At 35.0% G+C, this 12881-nt stretch overlaps 3 protein-coding genes across 4 annotated transcripts; 2 read left to right on the plus strand and 1 right to left on the minus strand.

The window, feature by feature from the left end:
* The first annotated feature begins 5 nt into the window (after positions 1-5).
* LOC120772314 (ribonuclease H1) lies at positions 6-10162 on the plus strand. 2 transcript variants are annotated; one of them, XM_040100832.1, is made up of 5 exons: positions 6-153; positions 9115-9307; positions 9371-9630; positions 9693-9963; positions 10029-10162. In XM_040100832.1, exons 1-5 carry the CDS (start codon positions 113-115, stop codon positions 10131-10133), a joined length of 870 nt encoding a protein of 289 aa, XP_039956766.1. In that variant the 5' UTR covers positions 6-112; the 3' UTR covers positions 10134-10162. The 2 variants fall into 2 exon arrangements, with proteins under 2 accessions (XP_039956766.1, XP_039956765.1); XM_040100831.1 differs by lacking the exon at positions 6-153 and adding an exon at positions 8883-9054.
* LOC120772313 (ribonuclease H1-like) lies at positions 6941-8428 on the minus strand. The gene is made up of 4 exons (XM_040100830.1): positions 7987-8428; positions 7687-7928; positions 7361-7631; positions 6941-7296 (listed from the first exon to the last, which is right to left on the minus strand). The coding sequence occupies exons 1-4, from the start codon at positions 8335-8337 to the stop codon at positions 7153-7155; spliced, it is 1008 nt and encodes a 335-aa protein (XP_039956764.1). The 5' UTR covers positions 8338-8428; the 3' UTR covers positions 6941-7152.
* A 255-nt stretch (positions 10163-10417) lies between the features above and the next one.
* Positions 10418-11685, plus strand: LOC120772316. The gene is made up of 4 exons (XM_040100833.1): positions 10418-10622; positions 10679-10811; positions 10875-11026; positions 11087-11685. The coding sequence occupies exons 1-4, from the start codon at positions 10501-10503 to the stop codon at positions 11505-11507; spliced, it is 828 nt and encodes a 275-aa protein (XP_039956767.1). The 5' UTR covers positions 10418-10500; the 3' UTR covers positions 11508-11685.
* The last annotated feature ends 1196 nt before the right edge of the window (positions 11686-12881 follow it).

Raw genomic sequence — 12881 nt, forward strand, 5'->3', positions numbered from 1 at the left:
AAATTTGACAGTGGAAAATTGAAAATGGTGCGCAGCACACTATATGTGTGAGCTGTGGTGGTGACTTTTAGTAGTGTTAGAGCATATGTGTGCATCTGTGTGAGATTTTAACATGATTGTGTTGGTGAGGTTTGGCGTTAAAAGATTGTGTGTGTAGGTATTTAAAAATTATGTGAACTTGGCAATATGACTTATGACGCAGTGATGCCACTAAAACTATTGTATTGTTAATAATAATTGTACAATAAAGGAAGTTTTCCCAATGCTACATTTTTCTCAAAAACTCTGTAGAAGTGTCAATAATATGTTGCAAATTTAATTGTTTTATTTAAAAAAAAAGCTGTTTGTATCCACTAAATTTTCAAATATTTGTATTCCATGCAACCCATCAGACCGGATAAAAAGGGAGAGGATCTACTCAAGAATTATCTTAGGCGGAAGAATGAACGTAAAACAAGAAGACTGAATCGAGAAGAAACTTCCGCAGATACCAAAACCAGTAATAAAAGCCTAATTCTGAAACATTTCATTTTCATACATTCATCAGCCCACACCGTACGTTTGAAAAGCAAACTCAGTTATAATTATTTTCTTAAATTTGCAGTTAAAGGCTGCTTTCTAAGCAAACCTACAACGCCTATATAATTTAACCGGCTGTTAATATTTTGCTCGCTAATTTAGACATATAATGTACATTTATAGCTATCAAATATGACTTGTTTCTAACTGACAAATTAAAAAACGAGGTACAGGAGGCAACCAATAGATTATATAATATCAACTGATCCAAACTGGGTTACATCAACATGCCGCCTCGGACGCGTAGAAGTGAGCGTGTTATTTTAGTCGGCAATACACTTTGCACTCTTCGAAAAACAAGGCTAAAAGACATATTATCAAACGATTACACATATACTAGAAGAATTTGCGGTACTTTCAAATCGTTCAAACCTATTGGGCAAGGCGGATCTAGTTTGACATGTTGAAGTCAAAGCACCTATTTATGTTCGACGGAAGTAAAATATCTCCAGAAGGTTCTTTTATCGTCCGATTAAACTCTTTCCGCAGTATTGAAGACACTTGAGGCTTTGTTACTCACTCACCATCTGAGCTTAGCAGGCCATCAACATGGCTTTAGCAAAGTGCACAGTACTACCAAAGCTTTTAACGTCATAAAAGTCCAGATAACTCATGGCATTAATTCAAAATCATTTTATGAGGGAGAATCCGTCTGCTTTGAACTAGTCAAAAACTTTTGTTACATTCAACCACGCAACGCTGAGGGTGGTGTCCTCTACATGATACTGTTTAATTTTAATATCTCGAAATTTCTCCCCACCGAAGGGAACTGATGACGCTCCCTGATATTGACGTCGGAAAAAGGAATAAATGGAACCGACTATCTCACCAACGTTAATCGTTTCTTTTCTGCAAGGAGTCGTACACTCTGCTTTACTTAGATCCTTAGACTCGAAACACCACCCTTGCCCAATATCCTTCCGGATCCTTTAGCTGAGTGCAGTTGAACTCTAACTTAACCAAAATCGACCACAATATACCAAATCTATGTTTTGCAGGTAATGAGCTGCGAATAACTCTAATCAAACTCTGGTCTAACACCCTTTTCCCTTTGTCCGACCCCGTTGAAACAGCAGGATTCCTCAGAATTCCGCTTAACAATTTTGATGGCAATTAACTTGCGCCGTCCTACCCAAATAATGTCTGCACAACCGGTACAACAACAAAAGTGATATAAAAACGAACCTTATTTTTATACCCTGAACAGGGTATATTAAGTTTGTCACGATGTTTGTAACACCATGAAAGAAGCGTCGGAGACCCTATAAAGTAGATATATTAACTATCAGTACGTTGAGCTGAGTCGATTTAACCATGTCCGCCTGTCTGTCTGTCCGTCCGTCCGTCTGTATATATACGAACTAGTCCCTCAGTTTTTAAGATATCCTTTTGAAATTTTGCAAACGTCATTTTCTCTTCAAGACCACTATAACATATGGCTGCCATATAAACTGAACGATCGGAATCAATCTATTCTTGTATTGAAAACTTTCACATTTGACAATGTATCTTCACCAAATTTGGTATATATTATTTTCTAAGGCAACAATATGATATGCGAAAAAATTGATCAGATCGGTTAACTATACCATATAATTACCGTACAAACTGAACGATCGGAATCAAGTTCTTGTATGGAAAACTTTCACATTTCACAATGTATCTTCACCAAATTTGGTATAGATTATTTTCTAAGGCAACAATGTAATCTCCGACAAAAATGTTCAGATCGGATTACTATAGCATATAGTTTCCATACAAACTGAACACATATGTAGTTACTAAAAGAAATGCACCTGTGAAGGGTATATTAGCTTCGGTGCAGCCGAAGTTAACGTTTTTTCTTGTTTCTATTGTTTTCATGCTATAATTATGATAAATTGAAGTCAAACAGACATTATATTATTATTATTATTATGTTAAACCAAAGAAGTATATATGTACATATAAATTTATAATTTTTTATATTAAGTTATCCCCGCCTTTTGAGATTACGATTTTTTACTCGATTACTGCGTCTATTTCGATTTGCCGAAACACGATTACGATTTGTGTTTCCATTGCGTCTTCTGTTCTTATTGCGGGTATTATTTGTTCCATTTAGTCTTCGCCTATTTGTACGGCTGCTGTTAACGGTTTTACGTCCATTCTTATTTTTAGTGCGCCTTATGTGGCGGACAACGGTAAACTTCAAATTAGATATGCGTACCCTCTTTCGGCTACCAGTTTGTGTAGGTGTGGTTAAGGAAGTACTAGTAGGAGATGTTGAGTTACTAAGTGACGTTGTCGTGTTTTGAGCGTTCGAGAATTTAACGAAGCATACGCCAACAATTAGAAGGCAAAATGAAACTAGATAAAACCTCATTTTGATAATGACTACATGAATACCGTCGAATCTTCGCCTTTATATAACCAAAAAATTGTTTACTTATTTTCAAGAAATGTTTTTCGGGGTTTGCGCTGATAAAACAGTTGCTTTAAAAAAATGTTTACATAGCCAATATTTGAAAAATATGCAAATACTTTCGTACATACACGGAAATGATCAAACATTGCGAATTTCTTTTATAAATATTCGCAAAGTAAATACATATGCGTAAAATACTCCAGCAAAACTTAATACGCAAAGTCGTCAAAATATTCCACCGAGGAGCCGTGTTTTTTACTGGGATGAAGGTTTTTGCTGTTGTTGTAACGGGTACCTAATCCCCGCTTGTATGGTAAGGATTAGCTAAGTTGTCGGCGTCAACCAACTGTAGGCCCAAAAAACGTGATGTTTCGGCGGGCTCGGACCAAAGGGGTGTCAGATGAGTGGGATGGGTCCCAGAGACTCATTGCAGGCAGGACATATGTATGTATACTGAATATGATGGGGTCTATTCTGAAGAAATAGGAGTTTAACCTGCAACAGTATCCAGAACGAAACTGCGCAAGGGTCACTCTCCTTTCTCGCGGCAACTCAAGCTCTTCGTCTGGAATGGGTGGTGTTTCGACTCCAAGTACGCCATTCACTGAAAGCACACCAGCAGGAACTGCTTGGAGATGAGTCCCTTATGCTCCTTAACTGGGAACGTATGGGCCTCACTATGTAGGTGTTCAATATGAGACATCATGTTCTGACAAGTTTGGAGCATACAGGCGACCATATGGCGGCGGCGTAGTTAAGGACCGACCGGCCGATTGCCTTGTAAGAAGACAACGTTTCTTTCTTTGTTTACTTTTAAACACATGCCATCGATCCTATTGCTCAACGTCAATTAAATGCAATCATCAGGGTACGATGTGTTAGAAACTTCCTCTGGTGGTTGTGGGAGTTAAATCATAGCGGGGAGAGGCATGTTGATTCCAACTATTTCGACTTATTGATGACACTCTGAACCTCCTCATCAATGAAAATAAGTGGTGCGCAGTCTTTTTCGGAGTTCCGCGATTCTTCCAGCCGGGATGAAGCGACCGGTAGCTGCTGTGGTCGGAAGTTGGACTCAATGCCAGCACTATTGAGTGCAGTGACCACTGCTAAAAGACATGTTATCAGACAATTGCGCAAATACTAGAAAAGTGCGCGGCACTTACTTTCAAATCGTTCAAATCTATTAGGCAAGGCGGCTTAAACATGTTGAAGTCAAAGCACCTATGTTCGACGGAAGTAAAATATCTTACCAAGGTTATCTTATCGTCCGATTATACCCTTTCCCTAGTATTGAAGGCACTTCAGGCTTTGTTATTCCCTCGCCATCTGAGCTTAGCAGACCATCAACATGGCTTCAGAAAAGAGCACAGAATTTAGCATTGTAAACACCCAGATAACTCGTGGCATTAACTAAATTTGAAAATTGTCAAAAAAATTTTGATACAGTCAACCACGCAACGCTGATGGTGTCCTCTACATGATACTGTTTAGTTTTAATATCTTGGAATTCCTCTAACCATCGAAGGGAATTGATGACGCTGATGATATTGACGTCGGATAATGGAAATGGAACCGACTATCTCGCCAACGTTACTCGCTTCTTTTATGCACGGAATCGTACATTCTGCTCTACTTGGATCCTTAGATTCAAACATACTGATAGCAGGACAGCTAGAGTTGCCTAGCGAATATATAGTAAATTTTGCCCAATGTCCCTCTGGATCCTAAAACAGGTTGAACTTCAACTTATCCAGAATCCACCACAATATACCAAATCTATGTTTTGTATGTAACCTACCTCCAACCAGACCCTAATCTAACACCCTTTCCCATATGTCCGACCCCGTTCTTGGGAATACCATTACACAATTTTGATGGCAATTAACTTGCACCTTGCCACCCAAACAATGACTGCATAACCGTTACAACAACAACAGCGATATAAAAACACACCTTAATTTTTCAATTGTTTTCACGCTATTATTATGATAAATTGCAGTTAAACAGCACATTATATCCCTGCCTTTTGAGATTACGATTTCTTACTCAAATACTGCGCCTGTTTCGATTTGCCAAAACACGATTACGATTTGTGTTTCCATTACGTCTTCTGTCCTAATTGCGGGTATTATTTTGTCCCAGCTCTGCTGTTAACGGTTTTACGTCCTTTCTTATTTTTAGTGCGCCTTATATGGCGGACAACGGAGAACTTCAAATTAGATATGCGTACTCTCTTTCGGCTACCAGTTTGCCTCACAGGTGTGGTTACGGAAGTACTAGTAGGAGTTGTAGAGTTACTGGCTGATGTGGTTGTGTTTTGAGCGTTCGAGTAATTAACGACACATACGCCAACAATTAGAAGGCAAAATGAAACTAGATAAAACCTCATTTTGATAATGACTACATGAATACCGTCGAATCTTCGCCTTTATACTCGTATAACCATAAAATTGTTTACTTATTTTCAAGAAATAATTTACGGGTTTAGCCCTGATGAAAGTTGTTTTAAAAAAATGTTTCCATAGCCAATATTTGCAAAGTATGCAACAGAACATACATATAAGGAAATGAGCAAACATTGCGAATTTTTTTTATAAATATTTGCAAAGTATGTGTAAAATATTCTCCTAAAACTTAATACGCAAAATGGTCAAAATATTCCACCGAGGAGCCGTCTTCTTTACTGAGATGGCGGTCAAGATGATCCTCCGTTCCAAATTCAGCCAGTTTTTCCACTTGCTTTAAAGTGCACAGCACCACCAAAGATTTTAACATCATAAAGGCCTAGATAATTCATTGCATAACTAAACATCATTTTATGAGGGAGGGTTCGTCTACTTTGAACTAGTCAAAAACTTTTAATACGTTTAACCACGCAACGCTAAGGCTGTCCTCTACATGATACTGTTTAATTTTAATATCTCGAAATCATCATCACTGATGATATTGACGTCGGATAAAGGAATAAAGGGAACCGACTATCTCACCAACGTTACTCGTTTCTTTTCTGCAAGGAGTCGTAACTGTGCTCTACTTAGATACTTAGACTCAAACACCCACCCATAGCAGAGGAGCTAGAGTTATCTAGCGAATCTAGAGTAAATCTTGCCCAATATCCTTCTGGATCATCTAGCTGAGTGCAGTTGAACTCTAACTTAACCAAAATCGACCACAATATACCAAATCTACGTTTTGCATGTAATGAGCTGCGAATAACTCTAACCAGACTGTGATCCAACACCTTTTTCCCTGTGTCCGACCCCGTTGAAACAGCAGGGTTTCTCAGAATTCCGCTAAACAATTTTGATGGCAATTAACTTGCGCCTTGCTACCCAAATAATGTCTGCATAACCGGTACAACAACAGTGATATAAAAACCAACCTTATTTTTTCAATTGTTTTCATGCTATAATTATGAAAAATTGAAGTCAAAGAGAACATTGTATTATAATTATTATTATTTCGTTAAACCAAAGAAGTATATATGTATGTATGTACATATAAATTTATAATTTTTTATATTAAATTATCCCCGCCTTCTGAGATTACGATTTTTTACTCGATTACTGCGTCTATTTCGATTTGCCGAAACACGATTACGATTTGTGTTTCCATTGCGTCTTCTGTTCTTATTGCGCGTATTATTTGTTCCATTTCGTCTTCGCCTATTTGTACGGCTGCTGTTAACGGTTTTACGTCCATTCTTATTTTTAGTGCGCCTTATGTGGCGGACAACGGTAAACTTCAAATTAGATATGCGTACCCTCTTTCGGCTACCAGTTTGTGTAGGTGTGGTTAAGGAAGTACTAGTAGGAGATGTTGAGTTACTAAGTGACGTTGTCGTGTTTTGAGCGTTCGAGTATTTAACGAAGCATACGCCAACAATTAGAAGGCAAAATGAAACTAGATAAAACCTCATTTTGATAATGACTACATGAATACCGTCGAATCTTCGTCTTTATATAACCATAAAATTGTTTATTTATTTTCAAGAAATGTTTTTTCGGGTTTTGCGCTGATAAAACAGTTGCTTTAAAAAAATGTTTACATAGCCAATATTTGAAAAGTATGCAAATACTTTCGAACATACACGGAAATGGTCAAACATTGCGAATTTCTTTTATAAATATTGGCAAAGTATGTGTAAAATATTCGAGCAAAACTTAATACGCAAAGTCGTCAAAGTATTCCATCGAGGAGCTGTCTTCCTTACTGGGATGACGGTCAAGATAATCTTCCGTTCCAAATTCAGCTAGTTTTTCCACTTGCTTCCAATTCGAAATACCCGAATCATTACGACCATCAGCCTATTTTAATTTTTCAATACATGGAAAATAGAACAATATAAAATATGATTTTAATAAGCCTTACCCAATTAATATGGATATTACTCTCATTGATAAGAGTGTACAATTTCTCAAATTGCTTTCGGTTTTGCACAACTTTACCAGCCTTATTATGCCATTCGTGACGCTTCCAAATATTCATCCAAAACGCTACGGCATTTAGTAAGAACTCAGATTTAGTGTGCAAGCATAACTTGGGTATACCAACCCGTACAGCAATTTCAATAGCTTCGATAGCCGCTTCAATGTCACCAACATTTCGTGTCATGCGACCAGTTGCTGCTTCAGACACATTGCTAAAAAATTAGTAAATATATAACTAATATTACAATTCAATATTTTTAACTTTACAGAGGATGACCTTCTCCAAAATATATACCATAACCCGCCATACAGTTCCAATTACCAATATTTTCACTATGCCCACCAATATATACATTTATATAACCGTCGTCACTCGCATCAAAAGTGTAATGTCCGATTTGAAGGGGCTTCGTGTTAGCAGTTAGACCCAATTTCATTACTTTTGTATCTGCTTTTCGAATCCTTGTGTTAACATCTTGGCCTTCTTCCAATTGGCGTAGTACTGTTAACTTAAGAAACCATTTGTTTAAAATAAATAGCAAGAGTATATGAATATAAGGATCTTACCAATTCCTTATCTCCATCATTATCATTAAACAACAAACTTCCAGAAAATGGTTCTTCTTTTATATTTTGCGTTATTGGAGATTCTGACGAAACAGGATTTTCCTGCTTAACAGTGTTTGCTAAAGTATTTTGCAAAACGCAAAGCTGCTGAAATCCTTTTCCACAGGTTTTATTTTCCAATTCACTACGCAAATTATTTGCTTCATGTTTGATTAAAAAATCAGTAGCTTCAGAGAGTGAGGGAAATTTTTTGAAAATTGCTCCACTAAATTTTTTTACTTGCTGTTCACATTCTGCCCAGGTAGTGTATATACCCTCCTTTCGTCCTTTGGCTACTGCGTAAAAGGGCATTATTATGAAAATTTTAAATCACGCGCCAAGTTTTGCTTTAATTGCTAAGTGAAAGTGAAATTTTGGCATTCTGAATAGGAACGTCAAAAAATTACCCAGCTCAAGAGCTTATGACAACTATAAATGTATATACAGATATGTATTAAAATAAGAAACATACATACATAAAATAAAAAGGATTGCTGCGCACTTTATAAAATATTGAAAGTAGCAATATCTGATTTAAATTTTAATTGTACAACATCTATAATTCTAAAGTGCGAGTGCAATGAAGCATGGAAGGAGGAAAATATTTTATTTATGCAGATTATTAGAGTACTTAATATATATAGCTCTTTTAAACATATAAAAGCTTCTTCCACTATAGAAGGGTATTTACAGAGAACGTTTAATATTAATATTTAACGTTTAATACTTGAATTAATATTAATATTAAACGTTCTCTGTAGTATACCGTATTATATCGTATAATATAATAATTTTGTAACATGATACACATAAAAACAACCCTACGCCCAAAATACCTGCAAGCAGCTGATGTTTCAGTTTAAAATTTTGCTTCAAGAAATCAAAACAATTGCTGCCATTGAAACAAAAGAAGTTTTTTTAATGTTAGATGCAATTTTTAGTTAAAACTTTACAAAATTCAGGAAAAGGCATATTTATGTCTTTTTACGCCGTGGCCCGTGGTCACAATGTAGGGATATATGACAGCTGGTATATCTTGAAAGATATGTTTTAAAAATTAATACAGAAGTGGCATATTTCCTTTATCAGGGCGAAGTGTGAGGAGCAGGTAAGAGGCTTTAAAGGTGCCAAGTATAAGAAATTCAAGTCAAAATCTGAAGCGGAAGATTTTGTTAAAAATTTGAACGGGTTGGTTGCTACAAATATAACAAGTCCTACGCCGAAAGACTTTTGGCCTGATGATGAAACTTTTGAGTTAAATTCACTGGAAGATTCAGAGCTGGTAACTTTTAAATGTCAAATGAAATGATGGTATAAACTAAATTAATTTAAAAAATTTACTTAGCTTGCTGCTGCTAGTGCTCTGGAATCTAGTAATAAAAGAAAGAGAGATGCGCCTGATGAACTTGGGACAAAGAAGAAAAAATACCCTGAGCATGTTTCGAACTTTTGGAAACCAGTCGGTAAAATGATATTTAAGGAACATTCCTTTGAAATTGATTCCGAGGGATACATAATTGTCTACACTGATGGCTCATGTATAAACAATGGTGGCCCTGATGCCTGTGCGGGCTTTGGTGTATATTTCGGAGAAAACCATCCATTGTAAATATTTTAATCGTTTTTTTTTTCATTATTTATATATAAATATTTTAATTTTGTTTTAGAAATGCCTCGAAGCCAGTCACGGGCCGTGTTACTAACAATGTAGGAGAAATTCAAGCCGCTATTCATGCTATTAATACAGCAAAATCATTTGGTATCGAAAAACTCTGCGTTAGTACGGATTCTCAGTTTCTTATTAATTCGATAACAATTTGGATCAAAGGCTGGAAACAAAAAAATTGGCGAAAGCAAAACGGGGAACCGGTAAAAAATTCTATTGATTTTAAGGAACTAGATAAGTTGCTTGCTGACAACAGTATTCAGGTGAAATGGGTGAGCAAAACTTGATAATAAGTATATAAATGTGTTTGCTAAATTTATTTATTTTTTTCTTTTAGAACTATGTAAAAGGACATCATCGTATTGTTGGGAATGAAATGGCGGATAAATTGGCAAGGGAAGGATCTGACACGTACAAACGTATGAATAACCGAAAGGAGTAGTTGTTAGTAAATTAGTAAACTAATTAAAATTTTGGTTGAAGAATAATGATAAAATTTCATGTTTTAAATGATTGCATAGAAAACATCTTTGGCAATGGGGTTTTTTTTTATATGACGATGTTTCAAATATTGCGTGATAAATAATGTATTTAAATTAACATGTGGATTAAAAAATAAATCTTCCAATAGTTGTTTTATTTATTTCACCATGGATTAAGAAATATTCTATCGAAAAATTATCGATAACTTTGTGACTAACATAAAATGGACCAGCTGATTAGTTCTAATTTTAAGTCTATTTTGCCGGTATGTAAAGATTGTGGTTTTTGTCGAATTTTATAAATATAAATATATTTAATATAAAGATATGATACCTGTTGCGATATACACTTTCTCATTACTGCTTCTGTTGCCTAAAGGTCACAGTTGCAGCCAATCGCCTACCAAACCTATTGTGGGTTTGCAATTAAGCGATACTGGAATGCATCGGTAATAAGGATAATTACACTTGTATTTTACTTTTCATTCATTATTTACGATTATAGCGATCTTATATACACTGTTCAGTTTACTAATGCGTTATATGACAAAAGCTGTGAATACATTCTTGAGCAGCTCCTTCCTGCTGGTGTCTACATTAGTGTTGATCAAATTGGTGATTTAAAACGATTACAGAAGGTAAATATTAAATTGAAATAAAGTCCGTATTAATATTATTTTCAACATATTTGTATTCAATAGATAAATGGTATTTTTCCGGAATTCGTTGATATTGAAGCGCCAACAGAGAAATCTAAATCTTTTACTATCATGTTAAACGGTGTGCCACAATCAACGGATGCCATTAAATTGCCCATACATTATCGCTACCACGCTCCGAGTAAAAAACAAAAGTACGAAAATGCAAGTATTTATTTTTAATTTCTTATCTTAAAAGTAGTACTATTTTTTAGTAAATTCGCCACTGTTGAGATACCCATTCCGAAATTGTATATACAGTGCAAAACGCTTGAAGACAACTCTATTGAAGAATTTTTGGAGACAGCATCTAAATATAATTATTGCCTAAATGAACGTAGCATAAGTTTTGAAACCAAAATTAATGAAAATAATAGTAATTCATCTCCAAAATCAAATCTTGCTGTATACGAAAATTGTGACTGGTATTTAGTTGACGTTCATTTCCAACTTAAAACGGATTTACGAGCTGACATACCTATAGGAAATGAAAAGGCTTTTCCTCCTATTTTATATGCTACAATAATTATAAGTTGGATTATATCGTTATATACAGTGTTTCGCACACATGCTATACCTCGACGCATTAACTATAAATTAGAAGAACAACGAATTTTGCAAAACAAAATGAAGTAACAATGATATACCAGTTATATGTATGTTAAGTATTATTCTATTTTAAATTTCAGCACAGCATTCTGAAAAAATTTTCCAAAGCTTTTCAATTACATATATTTAATAATAAGTTTATCTACAAGTCAAAGATAACTAATAGTAATAAACAATAAACCATTACATATTAATTAACACAAAATCATTTTTTTTCTGAATCATGTCTCCGTCCAATGCATAGTCCGAATATGGCTGTTGTTGTCGGGACAAGACTTTGCTTCTCAATTTTCTAATTTACTTTTTCAAAAGAAGCACCTCTTGTACAAAATGTTTATTTCGGCTGCATTAAAGCTTAACAAGTGATTCTATAATAGGAACTAAATATATAATCTGAAAACAAAACTGACCAACTGTTTAGATTCAACGCAAAACGTTTTGATATAAACAACCTTTAAGTCGAATTAAGGGGCTATACCAGTGTGACGCATGAAAAATGAGGCGATTTTCGTGAATTTTTTTAAAAGAAAGTACTAGATTGAATGTTTCAACGTTGTATGGACGTAATAAAGTATATTTTTAGCTATATGAAAAAAATTGTTTTTTACAAGAATATTGAAAAATAACGGAGTTATGTGCTGTCTGCGGAGGTGCCGAAAAAAAAGTGCCTCAACTGCTGGCATGATTTCGATCGAATGAGTAGCTGAATCAAAAAAATGCAAAATGTTTATTAAACTTAAATATACTTTCTATACAATGAACTACGATCTTTGAAAAATATCAAAAATTAAGAAAATGGCGTAATTTTGAAAAAAAAAAAATCGTTTTTTTACGAAAAAAATGGTGGTTTTTTTAATGCCAAATTGACAATTTTCAACCAATCAAAAAGATCGTAGTCTATTGTATAACAAATGTATTCAACTATATCCAGTTTTAATTTGAAGTCGATCGGCCAATTTCTCGTTGAGTTATGATGTCAGCAATTTTGAAAAATGTCGTTTCGAGAAAAACGCGTTTAAAGTTTCACTTATATATGTTTGCACCTCTGAGCGGTCGCTATTTAGAACGCTGCTATTCAAAAACTATTGAAGATACGACCTCGCCGATTTCACAGGATATTTCTGAATATATAAGCTATCGAAAAAGCAAAAAAAAAAAAAAATTTTTTTTGAAAATGTCACACTGGTATAGCCCCTTAAGGTTACTTAATAAGGAAAAAAGATCTTTATCTGTCAGTTTGTATTACAGATTTCGCGAATATATTTTGTTAAATTGAAAAGTTTTCCTTTTAAGGACTTTATTTTAATAGATTATATTAGATAAGTAAATGAGGATTGCACCGCTACCTGGGGTCTATTGTTCCGTCTCCTAAATCACAATGACTCAACTAGCCCCAGCAAA

The sequence above is a fragment of the Bactrocera tryoni genome, chromosome 3 (assembly GCF_016617805.1).
Source record: "Bactrocera tryoni isolate S06 chromosome 3, CSIRO_BtryS06_freeze2, whole genome shotgun sequence".
NCBI classification, from domain to species: Eukaryota; Metazoa; Arthropoda; class Insecta; order Diptera; family Tephritidae; genus Bactrocera; species Bactrocera tryoni.

Coding starts and splice junctions, on each gene's coding strand:
- LOC120772313 (XM_040100830.1), bottom strand. CDS start 8,337: ATGCCCTTTTACGCAGTAGCCAAAGGACGAAAGGAGGGTATATACACT. Junction 7,929..7,986: donor ATGATGGAGATAAGGAATTG/GTAAGATCCTTA, acceptor TGGTTTCTTAAG/TTAACAGTACTACGCCAATT. Junction 7,632..7,686: donor TTTGGAGAAGGTCATCCTCT/GTAAAGTTAAAA, acceptor CTAATTTTTTAG/CAATGTGTCTGAAGCAGCAA.
- LOC120772314 (XM_040100831.1), top strand. CDS start 8,954: ATGCAATTTTTAGTTAAAACTTTACAAAATTCAGGAAAAGGCATATTT. Junction 9,308..9,370: donor CACTGGAAGATTCAGAGCTG/GTAACTTTTAAA, acceptor AAATTTACTTAG/CTTGCTGCTGCTAGTGCTCT. Junction 9,964..10,028: donor ACAGTATTCAGGTGAAATGG/GTGAGCAAAACT, acceptor TTTTTCTTTTAG/AACTATGTAAAAGGACATCA.
- LOC120772316 (XM_040100833.1), top strand. CDS start 10,501: ATGATACCTGTTGCGATATACACTTTCTCATTACTGCTTCTGTTGCCT. Junction 10,623..10,678: donor AGCGATACTGGAATGCATCG/GTAATAAGGATA, acceptor TTACGATTATAG/CGATCTTATATACACTGTTC. Junction 11,027..11,086: donor GCTCCGAGTAAAAAACAAAA/GTACGAAAATGC, acceptor ACTATTTTTTAG/TAAATTCGCCACTGTTGAGA.